This window comes from Hyla sarda, chromosome 2 (assembly GCF_029499605.1).
Source record: "Hyla sarda isolate aHylSar1 chromosome 2, aHylSar1.hap1, whole genome shotgun sequence".
Classification (NCBI taxonomy): Eukaryota; Metazoa; Chordata; class Amphibia; order Anura; family Hylidae; genus Hyla; species Hyla sarda.
The window spans coordinates 467,556,161-467,572,229 of record NC_079190.1 but is presented as its reverse complement, the minus strand read 5'-3'; the positions used below and the strand labels follow the sequence as shown (position 1 = coordinate 467,572,229).

Sequence of the window (16,069 nt, the reverse complement as noted above, 5' to 3'; positions counted from 1 at the left end):
TACACACATACACAAATACACACATACATACATATATACATACATACATACATACACACGCATACACACACACACACACATTCATACATACATACATACACACACATACATACATATATACATACATACACACATACATATATACATACATACACACACATACACAAATACACACATACATACATATATACATACATACATACATATATACATACATGCACACACATACATACACACATACATACACACACACACACACATTCATACATACATACATACACATACATACACACACACTCATACATACATACATACATACACACATACATACACACACACACATTCATACATACATACATACACATACATACACACACATACATACATACATATATATATACATACACACATACATACATATATACATACACACACACACACACACATACACAAATACACACATACATACATATACATACACACACGTTGAATTTTATATATATATAGATAATAATTATTTTTTTATTTTTTTAGTCTGTCGTCTTCTGTTTATCTTTTAACTACTTTACACCATTAATTTACCTGTCAGTGATGGCCGCGCAGGTAAAATATGTTGCCCCCCCCCCAGTATATTTTTGTATTATTTATAGCCGGTGCTGGGGAAAGCACTGATCCATAAACAGTCTCACTTTGCAGTTCCTGCCTATTAGAATGCAGAGGGAGTTTTTTGGCTGCGCTCGCACGTACTTTTCTGAAGGGAAGCGATTAATCTCTGAGATGTGAATGATACATTGAACTACTTTCGCAGATAGACTGGATCCCCATCTCAACGCTGATCGGAATTTCAAATAGCCCCAGGAAACCGATACCCTCTCTGGTCAACGATCCGAGACAGAACAAAATGTCATATACTAGGTGTCTTTCATTACACGTTAGAGTAAGTTATTTCATTATGTTGTCCTAGGGGAACCAATGTGTCTTCAGAAACATTACAAAACTTATTAAAGAGTCGGAAAAACCTTGCTCCGCTTTACTTTTTTTTTTTTTTTTTTCTTCTTCTGATGCTTTTAAAGGGGTACTCCAGTGGAAATTTTTTTTTTTTTCAAATCAATTGGTTTCAGAAGATTATACAGATTTGTAAGTTACTTTTATTTAAAAATTCTAATCCTTCCAGTACTTATCAGCTGCTGTATGCTTCAGAGGAAGTTGTGTAGTTCTTCCAGTCTGACCACAGTGCTCCCTGCTGACACCTCTGTCCATGTCAGGAACTGTCCAGAGCAGGAAATGTTTTCTATTCGGATTTGCTTCTACTTTGAACAGTTCCTGACATGGACAGAGGTGTCGGCAGAGAGCACTGTGATCAGACTGGAAAGAACTACACAACTTCCTGTGGAGTATACAGCCGCTGATATGCACTGGAAGTATTAAGATTTTTAAATAAAAGTAATTTACATATCTGTTTAGCTTTCTGGAGCCCGTTGATTTGAAAATACTTCTTTACTTCTTGTTTTCCACCGGAGTTCCCCTTAAAATGTACTGTGAAAGTGTAGTATAGATTTTCGACTGTCCATAGTTTATGGTGTGTCGACCACCTTATACACCTTTTCTACACCAAGTGTGCATGTGCTCCAGGGCTCAAGTCCTGCAGATGGGAACGCATGGGAACCCACGCATGGGAACCAAGTTCCTGCATTTTTTCCACAGCAGGAACACTGTTCCCATTAGCAGTAGTCTTGCAGCACCAGCCCTTGAATGGAAATCTTGGGTATGTTCCCCCACTTTTTTTTTTCCAGGACTTGACCCCTGATGTGCTCCAAATGAGGAAAGAAGAATAAGTCTATGGCAGACACCTCTGGAGACTTGGGAGAACCAATGCCAACATGATGTTATGCCATAGAGTAGGGGAAACACGTGATTTGAATTTAATGGAAGTTGTGATACACACTATTTTCTACATACTTGTTACTAGGAAATTTTGCAAACATTTCTGGTGTCTATTGTCTATAGTTTATAAGGTTAAAGGGGCACTCCTGTGGAAAACTTTTTTTTTTTTTTAATCAACTGGTGCCAGAAAGTTAAACAGATTTGTAAATTACTTCTATTAAAAAAATCGTAATCCTTCCAGTACTTTTTATGGGCTGTATACTGCAGATGAAATTTTTTAGTTTTGGATTTCTCTTATGTCACGACCACAGTGCTCTCTGCTGACCTCTGCTGTCCTTTTTAGGAACTGTCCAGAGCAGGAGAAAATCCACATAATATATGCTGCTCTGGACAGTTCCTAAAATGGACAGCAGAGGTCAGCAGAGAGCACTGTGGTTGTGACATAAGAGAAATCCAAAAGGAAAAACATTTCCTTTGTAGTATACAGCCCTTAAAAAATACGGGAAGGATTATAATTTTTTTTAATAGAAGTAATTTACTAATCTGTTTAACTTTTTGGCACCAGTTTATTAAAAAAAAAAAAAGTTTTCCACGGGAGTACCCCTTTAAAAAAACATCAAAGTCCATCAAGTTCAACCTATATCTCTACTATGTCCCTACTGTGTTGATCCAGAAAAAGGCAAAAAAAATTTAATCTTATGATTTACCGATACTTGGGGGAAAAAATCCTTCCTGGATCCAAATATGGCATCAGAATAAACCCCTGGGTCAGCATTCTGGTCCTATAGATATCGTTTTCATAACTTGTAATGTTATTACTCTCCAGAATGAGTTTCCCATGACCACTTTCTATGGCAGAGAGTTCAATAGTCTCACTGCTCTTACAGTAAGGAACCCTCATATGTGCTGTTGTAGAAACCTTCTATCCCCTAGATGTAGAGGATGTCCCCTTGTTATGGATACAGTCCTGGGTATAAATAGCTCATGGGAGAGATCTCTGTACTGCCTGCTGATATACATAAACATAGTTATTAGGTCATCCCTAAGCCGCCTTTTTTCAAAACTAAATAACCCTAATTCTGATAATCTTTTAATCTTCTAATTCTGATATCTTTTGTTGCTGCCACATTCTTAGGTTCTTCTGCACTATAATAATAATAATAAGGCCTTTAAAAGCTTGACTAAAACTGAACAGTAAAGAGAGAGGCACTCCGAGTGCCTCTGTGTAGGGCAGGGTTTGACAAATCCCAGGTGCCAGGTTTCCATGGCGCCTGAGAATTTTATCCTGCCGCCTAGGTTTTTGGTCAGCCCTAGCCATTAAAGGGGTAGTCCAGTGGTGAAAAACTTATCCCCTATCCTAAGGATAGGGGATAAGTTTGAGATCGCGGGGGGTCCGACCGCTGGGGCCCCCTGCGATCTCTCTGTACGGGGCCCCGGCTTTCCGCCGAGATAGCGGGTGTCGACCCCCGCACGAGGCGGCGGTCGACACGCCCCCTCAATACATCTCTATGGCAGAGCCGGAGATTGCCGAAGGCAGCGCTTCGGCTCTGCCATAGAGTTGTTGAGGGGGCGTGTCGGCCGCCGCCTCCTCGTGCGGAGGTCGACATGCCCCCTTCCAGCGGGCTGTCGGGGCTCCATACAGGAGATCGCAGGGGGCCCCAGCGGTCGGACCCCCCCCGCGATCTGCAACTTATCCCCTATCCTTAGGATAGGGGATAAGTTGCTCACCACTGAATCACCACTGGACTACTCCTTTAACCTCTTCCCATCCATAAAAAAATTATTAAAAACATTTAAAAATAAAACCCTATAAAAAATTAAAATCATTCCCCACCCCCTTTCCTCATTTTCCAAAAAAAAAAAAAAAATGTAAAAAAAATATATTTGGTATCGGCCATTGCAGAATTGTCCAAACTAATAAATGATCACATTCCTGATTCTGCACAGGCAATGGCATATATGCAAAAATAAGGACACATGCCAAAACTGCACATCCAAGAAAAAATTCAATAAAAGTGATAAAAAAAGTGAATAATACACAAAAGTAATACTGGGGAAAAAAACGACAGTTCACGGCACAAAAGAATCGTCCATCACACAACTCTTTAGGCTGGAAAAAGAAAACAGTTATAAGGGGTTGAAATCCTTTCTTTTGCTGGCTACTATGTTTAGATAAATGTGTCAAGCCCTGGTACAGGGTCTCCATATGGTGCTGCGTTACAGAAAATTCTCCTATTATATGGCATTTATTGCAACGTGGCATAGAGTGTACTGGCACTATAGGCTTTTGTGGGTGCTGTAATAGGGCTCCGTATATTTTGGGAATTGGGTATCTAAATTGGGAGATATGTATAGCCAACCTTAGTGAAAAAATTTTAGGGTAAATGTAGGCACTATGGTAATAGATTCATTTCAAGATCAACATTTCTTAAGAATAACAGGCTTGTTTGTGTCTCATACCAAGTAGCCCGAAAATAGTCATCCGATAGAGACATCTGCAGAAGACTCAGTCCGGTGCGGTGAAAGCTTTCTGTGACACCATTTAGATGCACCTGGAAGAATAATATCATCTCCATTCCGCTGAGCTAGCACTCACTCCTCTTACTATGTGTACATGCCAAACGCTGTTGAGGAATATTGCTTATCTCCGTAACTCAAGACCTTGGCCATACATTTCGTATGGCTTTCTGAATTATATAAAAGAAAATAAGCAAACTATGAGAAACACAGTTAAGGTAATTTAAGATGCATTTCTTGGTCCCAGGCAATTGAAGTCTTTAAATTTGGCTAATGGAGCAAATGTTTAGTATATCTTAATATTAGGATCAGTATTCTATTAAAGATTATTTATACAGAAAACGTTTCATAATAATAAGAGCTGAGGTTCTCTAAAGATGCACCTAGTGGATTTTCAGTAGTCATTGGTGGCCATCCATGTTATTTATGTTCTGCCCAAGTACAAAAGTATATTTGTAGAGGATCTGGGTCACCGATTGAGTCCTGGTCTTGGCAATGGGGCTTGGCTTCATTCACATCACGATTGTGCCACCTATAGCACATATATGTGAACAAGCTGTCATGGTGGGATGCCGATGTATATGTTCACATGCTCCATTTACTTTAATGGCCCAGTCGTAGTCTACTTATGACCACTTTTGGGTCAGTCCCGAGCTTTTGAGTCCAAGTCAACTAGTGACCCATAAAGGCCCATAAAGTTTGTTAGGCCTACGCATTTCTCTGCTGGTATAAAAATAATCCCATTTTGCCAGGGTAAATTTTCCACGGGTGGCACACTTGTGATGTGAAAGAAGCCTAAGGGTGGCATTTTTTTGGTTTGAAAAAGTCCATTTTAGTAGGATCTGTGGCTCACAATATTCCTTACTTTGTACTGGTGTTATATTTTAATATGAAGAGATAAGGATACACGTTCATGGAAAATGCTTGACCTTGAGGTACTTTTAAGCTGCTCTTATTCCTGAGATATGTGTGCACCACACCTGTTTGCACTGTTAAGTTGGCAGAGATCTGATGTTGGTTAGTAGTCGTACTGTGAGAACAATTGTAGAGATGAAGTAGTGGAAACCTAGAAATTACCTATTTTTTTTTTAAGCATTTTTTTTTTACAAGTCAGCATTGCTTGGCACGAAATGTAGTAAACTGGTTTCTGTTGTCTAAAGTGGGTATTTTGGACATAGTAAAGTCATAAAGGGGTATCCTTATTCAGGAGAGCCTTTTTGTGAATGGACACTGTGTAATACTATGTTTTCCCCTTTAGTGGCTGCTTCATGGGAAGACAGATATTGCCTGTTTCTTGAAATGATTTACTGTGGTCTTGGCGCACTATATTGTGACTTGTATTTATGTTTTTCTCATTTGGTGAACTATTCCATTAGAGTTTTTTTTTTTTCGACGTTCTACAAATAATCTTTCCGATATAAAATGTATTGTGTCGTTACATATTTATTGTCTGCGGCAAGAAGGCAGAACCCTATAAAGTTTGGCTTTCTTGTGATATATCTGTGGTTTCCCGCCGCAGTGCCTCGCTTCGTATTTATGATGGACCTTTCATAGTGGTCGCCAGTGTTGTATGTTATCCGGTGGTGAGGCGGAATTTATTGTGCAGGAAATAGTTTAAATCTGTCTGATTGTACAAAAGGAGACAGAAAATATTTCCACTTTTTTTTATTTTTTTTATTCTTTATTATGGCAAATGTACAGAAGATATGTTTCAATAATGAACAGTAAGACCTTCATTCCAGCAGGATCTTCTTCGGGTTTGTAGTGACCACAGATCATCTGCAGTCCAATACTAAGAAGAGACCATTGATTTAGTATGAAGACGGTTTTGTTTTTTGAACAGTGTGCCTAGTTGGCAGATGTGGCAAGGGGCAACCTCTTAGGGGGCTGTAGACCTTCCATATTTGGGCTTGTTTCTGATTGAGCTTAAAGGGGTACTCTGCCCCTAGACATCTTTTCCCCTATCATTTGGATAGGGGATAAGATGTCTAGGGGTGGAGAACCCCTTTAATGGGTATTTGCCAAAACATTGACAAGTTGGGCTCAATTAGTCGTTTCTCATTCTTTATTAGCAGTTCCTAGGCTTGGTCTTTTGACCAGGAATTGGGTAAATGCAATTTTTTTAGATGAAAGCCAACTGGCATTTTGGACATGTAGATTTATGACACTTCTTCGCAATTTTAGGGGACTTTTAAGGCTATAACAATCTGGTGTGTTAGTAATGTTGGCTCAATGAAAGATTATGATTTTTCATAATGCAAAATTCACCCATCTAATGCCCACTATGTTTAGGGCCTCCAGTCTGACTATGGGAAAATGTTCTAATAATTTGGAAAACACCTTTTACAGGGATGTCTGGTGTAGAAACCTCATTGTTCGATACATTATGTCATTCTGAGTTAATGGGGGAAGGACCTCTTTTGGGACCTATATCAATTACTTGAAGTGGCTACAAAGACCCAAAACGTCCATGCATTATATTGAAGGCCCATTGGTTTTAATGGGCACCTTTTGAGTAACTAAATGGAATTATGAAGGTCTATACGTTAAAATGATTTTCTCTGTTCTAAAGAAAGATCATCCCCAGCAGAATGGACCATTTTCATTGCCTTCCATGAGAAAGTCATCACCAGTTTGTTGTTGAATGGTACAATTAATAGACCTTAAGCAAACAATCTTTTTTTAAGTATGGTTATATAGGCTTTTTTGATATTCCAGCATTGGAAATCTTGATATTGAGTTTTGTCCCTCCTATATCACAGCTTTTTTTTTTTCTCAGGCATGATGGATTTTGTGTTGGTCCATAGCTATGTCCCTGCTGAATATATAGCATTTGCCTTTCAGATTGTTGTGTAGCACAGTGCGGTTGAGCCATCAGAAAAGTGGTTAAATAGCAAACATCGATGTTTGAGGAGCTCTCATGAATTAATTTTTACAAGTACGTCAAAACAACAGATGACAAGTGGACTAAATCATAAAGTCGCAGAATTTATGTAGATTAAACGTCAACATAAAGGAGATTGATCGTCATCCTGGCACGCTGGAGACTGATAAGGCATAGGAACAGATGGCTGTAAAACAAAGTGTGATTCCCAACAAAGTACTTCATAATGAATAAACACTTCTGGTAAATAAAGCATTCAGCGAAAATGTGTCATATGTTTGGAGCTTGTATGTAGACTGTAAAAAAAAATGGTGGTCAACTTTACTTTAGGTGGATTCAGCTGCATCTCTCTCTAATGTGAGGTCCCATTGCCCCATAGCTATGTCTACATATGAATCTCCCATCAGAAAATTATCAAACTAAAGGTTAAACTTTTTGACAAAGCCCAGCCAATGGGGCCTGTATCATTGAAACTCAACAGTTACATATTTTGGAGCACAAGGCACACTGCGCCACCATATGATAACCCTTTTGGGGTATCTACTCTTCCTTAGAAGCAATGTGGTACCCTTTGAGGTTCCATATTGCCCTTAGAAGCCATGTGGTGCCTTTTGAAGTTTGATATTCTTCTGTAGAAATTTTGAGTAAAAAGAAAGCCATTGATCGGAGGCACCTGACATCAACACCACATATGCAATTAACACCACGAGCACTTGTATAGTCCCATAGTAGACAACGGTTCAAATGTAGCTGAATGTTGTGGCAGTGCTAGGATAATATAGACATTCAGAAAAAACAATAAAGAAGAAAAAATTCCTGCAACTCACCGCTGGAAAATGAACCAGCGTAGTGGGGGCGCCAGGGATGAACGGGGAGGAACGGGAGGCTCAGAGGCTACGGAATGGGTAAGCTACGTGCAGGTGCACTTCTTCCGCCCTCTAGAGGCCGTAAGAAATGCACCTGCATGAAGCTTAACCATTCCGTAGCCTCTGAGCCTCCCATTCCTCCCCGTTCATCAATCGCGCCTCCACTACGCTGATTCATTTTCCAGCAGTGAGTTGCAGGAATTTTTTCTTCTTTATTGATTCTTCTGTAGAATCCATGTGGTACCCCAATGAGATTTCATATTCTCCATTAGAAGCCATGTGGTTCCCATTAAGGTTCCATATTCTTCTTTTAGAAGCAATACTGCTTGGAATTAATTATTCTGTAATATTGCATCTCTTTGAGTATTCAACAATATGAGTCCATGAGGAAAAACCCTCCATGTGCCTTCACATGGTGTATCTTATGAGACCCTCTACAAACAGATAATATTTTGGGCTTATGGTTGGCATTGGTTGCTCTTTTCCTTTGCTGCAGTTAGTAAGGGGGAAATGTGGCATTATATTTACTAGGGATCGACCGATTATCGGTTTGGCCGATATTCACGATTTTGGACTTACCAGTATCGGCAATTACCTTGCCGATAATCCGATAATGCGCTGCACTGCCCCCCCCGACTGCACCGCACCCCCCACCGCCCGGCCAGAGACCGCCGCTGCCCCATTGCCTCCCCCATCCCCGGTTTTATACTTACCTGTTCCCGGGGCCCGGGGTACATGCTACTTCTTGCTCATGTGGCGACCTGCGTTACGCTGTGCAATGACTGGTGACATCCTCAACACGACATCACAGTCATTGCGCACAGTGACAGCTCAGGATGCCGCTGGAGCCAGAAGTAGCGCGGACCCCGGGAACAGGTAATTATAAAACCGGGGATGGGGAAGGCAATGGGGCAGCGGCGGTGGTTGGACTAAGGACCGTCAGGGGGAGAGAAGCGTGCGGCGGCGGTCTCAGGCCAGATGATGATGGTGGGGGGGTTGGACTCAGGAGGACCCCAGGACAGGCAGGGGGAGAGAAGCGGGCGGCGGCGGTCTCTGGCCCCGCAAAAGTCGCTGCAGTTCATTGATTCAAAGCGCCTGCTTTAAACCAATGATCTGCAGCCACTTCTTGAGGGCGGGGGTGGGGGTGGAGAAATAGCCGATAACATATACCGGAATATCGGTATAAGTTATTGGCTATTGGCCTGAAAAATCGGCCAGATTATCGGTATCGGCCCTAAAAAATCGATATATGCCCTAATATGTACAGTAACTATTCAGATGAAATGTAGTAGGCATGCAAGTGTAAAGGCCACTTCTTGTTAGGGACTTAGCACTCCAGAAAGAGGTTTTTAAGATTAAAAAAAGGACTGCAAAATAGCTCATGACCTGTGAGGCATGTTTTTTTCACACAGTGTTGACTACAATATGAGCCAGAATGGTATTCATTGAGTAGAGGCAATATGCTGGAAATTTTTTAATATTTTTTGTGCATTTTCTACCTTTTGGTGTTAAATTATCCTTCTGACTCCAAGTTAGTTCTTTATCACCCCCCCCCCCCCTCTTTAAATGGTGACCAAACTACAAGGCCAATATATTACTGTTGTCCCAGTCTGTACAGATTCTGAAATTACTGTATTTAAAGAAAAAAAAAATGTTGAATATTAGGATACTGCAGTTTTACTTTTTTGACAATTTTGCTCGATTTCATACTATTTATAGAAAGCCTTTTATCTAGAGAATTCTAAGATGGGCAAAATGGCGAGTTGTCCCCTTTTGCCGTTTTTTGTCATTAAAATGTATGTTCACTGAGCAATGTTTTGAATATGAAATTGTAATACTCTTAACTCGAATTACATACAGTGCTCATATTGTACTCTTTGAATTGCCCCAGCAGGATACCCATAGAAAATGGAATATATTATACAGTGGGAGTCAGCATTACCATAATTTTGGGATTTTATAGACAGTGAAAAGGCTTATTATGATTTATGCGCCAAATGTCAATATAAAAATTTTTCTTTTTAAATTTCTTTTTCATTATTCCATTTTTACTGTTTTCTATGTGGGAAATTTGAGTTGACAGTCTTTATTATAGGTTTAGACATTATAGCATACAATACCTGGAACTTCTCACGCGTGTGTTAGTAGGTGATCTATAATTCTTATGAAATGGTTAATATCATAGTGTTGTGGCGACAAAATTATTGGCACCCTTTCAAAATTGTGGAAAAATACGATTGTTTCACGCATGTGATGCTCCTTTAAACTCACCTGGGGCAAGTAACAGGTGGGGGTAATATAAAATCACACCTGAAAGCAAATAAAAAGGAGAGAAGGTCACTTAGTCTTTGCATTGTGTGTCTGTGTGTTCCACACTAAGTATGGACAACAGAAGGAGGAGAAGAGAACTGTCTGAGGACTTGAGAACCAAAATTGTGGAAAAATATTAACAATCTCAAGGTTACAATTCCATCTCCAGAGATCTAGATTTTCCTTTGTCCACAGTGCGCAACATTATCAAGAAGTTTGCAACCCATGGCACTGTAGCTAATCTCCCTTGGCGTGGACGGAAGAGAAAAATTGATCAAAGGTGTCAATGCAGGATAGTTTGGATGGTGGATAAGCAGCCCCAAACAAGTTCCAAAGATAGAAGATATTTAAGCTGTCCTGCAGGCTCAGGGAGCATCAGTGTCAGTGCAAACTGTCGACATTTAAATGAAATGAAACGCTATGCCAGGAGACCCAGGAGGACTCCACTGCTGACACAGAGACATAAAAAACCTAGACTACATTTTGTCAAAATGAAGTTGAGGAAGCCAAAATCCTTCTGGGAAAACGTCGTGTGGACAGATGAGACCAAGATAGAGCTTTTTGGTAAAGCACATCAATCATTCTACTGTTTACCGAAAACGGAATGAGGCCTACAAAGAAAAGAACACAGTACCTACAGTGAAATATGGTGGAGGTTCAATGATATTTTGGGGTTGTTTTGCTGCCTCTGGCACTGGGGGCCTTGAATGTGTGCAAGGCATCATGAAATCTGAGGATCACCAACGGATTTTGGGTTGCACTGTACATCCCAGTGTCAGAAAGCTGGGTTTGCGTCTGAGATCTTGGGTCTTCCTGCAGGACAATGACCCCAAACATACGTCAGAAATCACCCAGAAATGGATGACAACAAAGCACTGGAGAGTTCTGAAGTGGCAGCAATGAGTCCAGATCTAAATCCCATCGAACACTTGTGGAGAGATCTTAAAATTGCTGTTGGGAAAAGGCGCCTTCCAATAAAAGAGACCTGAAGCAGTTTGCAAAGGAAGAGTGGTCCAACATTCCGGCTGAGAGGTATAAGAAGCTTATTGATGGTTATAGGAAGCCACTGATTGCAGTTATTATTTTCAAAGGGTGTGCAACCAAATATTACATTAAGGGTGCCAATAATTTTGTCCAGCCCATTTTTGTAGTTTGATGTGACATTATGTCCAATTTGCTTTTTTTCCTCCCTTTTTGGTTTAGTTCCAATACACACAAAGGGAATAAACATGTGTTACTGCAATCCTTTTCTGTGAGAAATTTTCTTGAAAAATGTCAGGGGTGTCAACATTTACGGCCATGACTGTATCCATCATCATTGAACAAATGTATGTAAATAAACTTTGACTCCCACTTCCATGATCCCTGATAAAATATTTTAACTCCCCAATCCTTTCATTCTCCAGAAGATAAAGCATCCCTAGATGAGCCTGGTAGTTGCTTGCTCTCCCATCCCAAATGCATGAATACTCTGCAGATTCTGTATGGGTTGCTCAGGAGAGGGAGGTTTCAGTTGAAGGAACATTTGGTCATTAGCTGTCTGTGTATGCCTATCTTAAAGCGGTCCGGTCAGCAGTTTTGTGCTAACAAAACTGCTGATAGCCCTAAAAAGGCACGTGGAAGGGGAGAGTGTACATATCTCTGCTTTACATGTTACCAAATATTGACAGCTCTAGCTGTTTTCTGACTGGACAATAGAGCTGTCAATCATTCGTTAAAGGTGGGGTTGGGAAGGATGTCAGAAGTTTTACTACCATACAACTGATGACATATTCTATTTAAAAGGAATCTATAATCACTTTCATGATGCCAGAATCATGAGTCAACAGGGTGGTCCCATGTGGCTTCTCCCCAGCCCGCCACCCCTGATTGATTGGTCTCCTCCTGTTTGGGTATATGGAAAGATCCATCAAATAAGGCTGGTGGGTCGAGGAGAAGCCATCTGGGACCACCCGGATGACTTGTGATTTGGGCAAAATGAAAGTGATGACAGGTTCCCTTTAAGAGAAGTTCTTGCTCTGGTGGACCCAGCCCTTTCATGAATAACATGAATGGGCATTCATATAATGGCCTCCGCAATGGAAATATATAACTATCTGCAGATTCCACCTGTAATATCTACTGGCCCCTTGGTGACCTAGGGCAGATATTGAGGGGTTTTGCCTAGAGTCTTTGTTCATACATTGCCCATGACTTGCAGTGGGGAGGCCGTACATATCTTATTGTCTAATATGAAAGAATGAAGATGACACTAACCTGTGATGAAAGAACGGTGACTCTTATTAAAAACAACTGGCAGACAACAGCATCGGGATGAAGGACGCAGTAGAGGCGTCCCTCATCCCGATGCTGTTGTCTGCCGTTTGTTAATAAAGAGTCACCGTTCTTTCCTCACTGGTGAGTGCCATCTTCATTCTTTCATATTGTACACTATGCTTGTTCTTCGGATTGAGCACCCCAGTGGACTGTAAATGGGTCAGGTGGCTATGAGAGCTGTATTACTGTGAAGCAAGAATACTATGTGGGCTGTGCTGAATGCTTTGCCTACTATATCTTATGGTCTAGCTGCTCTGAACTTTTAGTCCGCACTGTACATCCCTTTTTTTCTTCTTTTCATGATCCTCTGGCAGAGGCTGACCTATTTTCACATTGAAGTATATATCTCAGTAGGGTTTGCTTACCTCATGATGTAGGTTTTTGTGTTCTTCTCTGAATATAGTTTTGCTGCCTTAAAAACTTCGTCTTGCGAAGTGATGCCGCCGCTAAGGTCACTCCGGAACAACTGGCAGCCCACCAAGCCATGGTTCTTCTGTGCCTCCCACCAGCTTCTGTATTCTTATGTGTGCAATTACACTATAAAATCATTCAACCACAGGTTCTAAAAATATTCCAGCTGCTCTAGTATTTTCCACATTGTAATTGCTCTGTTTCCTTTCTTCCTAGGTTCCTGCAGATGGGAACGCCGGTCTTCTGGCCGAACCACAGATTGCCATGTTTTGCGGCAAACTCAATATGCACATGAACGTTCAGAATGGGAAGTGGGAGACAGATGCTTCTGGAACAAAGACCTGCATTGGGACAAAGGAGGGCATCCTGCAGTACTGTCAAGAGGTAAGGGCCTACTTTCTGTGTACATTTTAATTTAGTAAGGGAAATTGGAGAGGTTTATAAAAATATGTGCAGGGGAAAATTTGACCAGTTGGCCATAGCAACCAATCAGATTGCTTCTTTAATTGTTAAAAAGAACGCTGGAAAATATAAGAGGCGATCCGATTGGTTGCTATGGGCAACTGGTCAACTTTTCATCTGCACAGGTTTTCATAAATCTCCCCTTATGTGTGTAGATTTTTGTCTTATTTCGAGGTGTTATTATTATTGCCTTTACGAGAGAGGTTTTATAATAGCACGGTAGGCAGAAAGAATCTCTAGGAAAAATGTTGTATAATGTAAATAGTTTACTATATTCAGATCCATACAAAAAAGAAGATGAAAAGAAGTAACAGCAACTCACCAGATGAAGGCTTCATATAACTTTATTTCACGCAATGGAATGCAGTACAGTGGGTGGAGTAACAGAGCGGGGATATGGCGACAAACCGCTTACAGGCACTTTAAATGGGCCTCCGCAGGAGTAACAGGCTGGGAGTGTAGATATGGCGACGAGTCGTTTCGTGCCTCACAGGTACTTCGACTGGCCTCCATAAGATTAACAGACAGAGTAGTGAGCGTAGATATGGCAACACATTTGTTGTGCCTCACAGACACTTTGATGGGCTTCCACAGGAGTAACAGACATAGGGGGGAGCTTGGATTTGGTGAAGAGTCCTTTCGTGCCTCACAGGCACTTTGAGGGGGCTCTGTTGATTTGCTGATGAATTGTGTTGTGTCTCACAGTCCTGTTGATGGGCCTTCACAGGAGTAGCTGACAGGGGGGAGCATGGATTTGGCGATAAGACGTTTTTGTGCCTTACATGCACTTTGACGGGCCTCCACTGGAATAACGGACAGAGCAGGGAGTGCAGATATGGCGACAAGTCATTTTGTGTCACACACAGGCACTTATATAGGCCTCCATAGGCCTTCTATAGTGGATATGTGCCTGTGAAGCAGGAAACGACTCATCGCCATATCCACGCTCTCTGCTCTGTCTGCTACTCTCCCTAATGTACCGCATTCCGTTACGTGGAATAAAGTTATATGAAGCCGCCATCTGGTGAGTTGCTTTGTTACTTCTTTCCATCTTTGTATGGATCTGGACATAGACTTTTTAATTTAATATACTTGAGCATCACCTTGACTTGCTTTGTGGACCTTCCTGATCTGTATACCTCCGCAGTCAACTGTAGCGCTGTCCCAGGTACTATACCGCTTTAAGAAGTTAATTTACAATAGGCTATGATAGATAGGTTGACTCAATATAAAGGAACTGTGTGTTTTATTACGGATATTGGGCTAGTCCAGAAGTCCATGGCTTAGCTAAGATGTTACTACATGCATGGCCTGATTTACTTGTTGGCATAGTGGGGGAGATTTATCAAACCTTGTGCAAAGGAACAGTGGGGCAGTTGCCCATAGCAACCCATCAGATTCCAGCTCCAGTACTGAAAAGCAACTGCCCCACTGTTCTCTTCATAAGTTCTGATAAATTCCCCCCTAGTATGCGGAAGGGCATGTTCACGGCAGAATATCCTCTTCTGGCCATTCTGTGCACATCATGCAGACTAAATCATTCAGGGCTAGGACCGCTCGGGCATGTGCCATCTCCATTAACAGCAATGCATATACAAGCTTTTTTTTACCTTTTGGATATGATTTTGGTATTTGGATTTGGTATGGATTTTGTACATCTCAAGGCTGTTTTTGGGAACAAAGTAAAATACATTTTAAAAAATCTGCTTAAAAACCCATGCTTAAATAAAAGCAGTTTTAAAGCTTTTTTTTTTTCTTGTGTTTTTTGTACATGTGAACCCTTTGCATACACATGCATGCTGAGCCTAGCAAGGTGTGCATGTTCCCTTAATAGGTAGCGGTAAATAAGCCACTGCCAGACACTTCTGGCAGGGGCTTATGTCAGGTAAAGAGAATGGATGGGTCCAGCTCCCGATGAAAAAATTCCATATAAAACGTAGCGTTTAATAATCCATATTAAATAAAAATCCATATTAAAAACTTGCAGCCACTGTGAGTGGCGAGTGACATGTCGCCCTTAAAATAGGAGTGAAACTCTGACGCGTAAACATGACTAAGAGCTTACGCACGAAACGCTTCGGCGTTTCACTCTTATTTTTAGGGTGATATGTCACTCGCCACTCACGGTGGCTGCAAGTTTTTAATATGGATTTTTAATATGGATTATTAAACGCTAAGTTTTATATGGAATTTTTTCATCGGGAGCTGGACCCATCCATTCTCTTTTCGTGATACTATTGGGGGAGTGCGGTCCCCTGCATCCGTGCTCCTGGACTACATATATGGTGCCTTTATGCATGAAGAGTCGGTGAGCTGATCCACTACTGTTTTCTTCACTTGTGTCACTTGAGATAGAATAACAGCTTGCCTTGTCAAGCCAGCAGGATAATGTTGTGTGTTAAAGGGAATCTGTCCGCAA

At 41.1% G+C, this 16,069-nt stretch overlaps 1 protein-coding gene across 4 annotated transcripts in view; it reads left to right on the top strand.

Annotated features, from left to right (window-relative positions):
* The window catches only part of APP (amyloid beta precursor protein), a 301,616-nt gene that overhangs the window by 65,267 nt on the left and 220,280 nt on the right, over positions 1–16,069 (top strand). For all 4 annotated transcript variants that reach the window (XM_056559448.1, XM_056559447.1, XM_056559450.1 and 1 more), the window contains exon 2: positions 13,405–13,572. In XM_056559448.1, the coding sequence (XP_056415423.1) occupies positions 13,405–13,572 (168 nt within the window). The remainder of the gene's footprint in view (positions 1–13,404; positions 13,573–16,069) is intronic.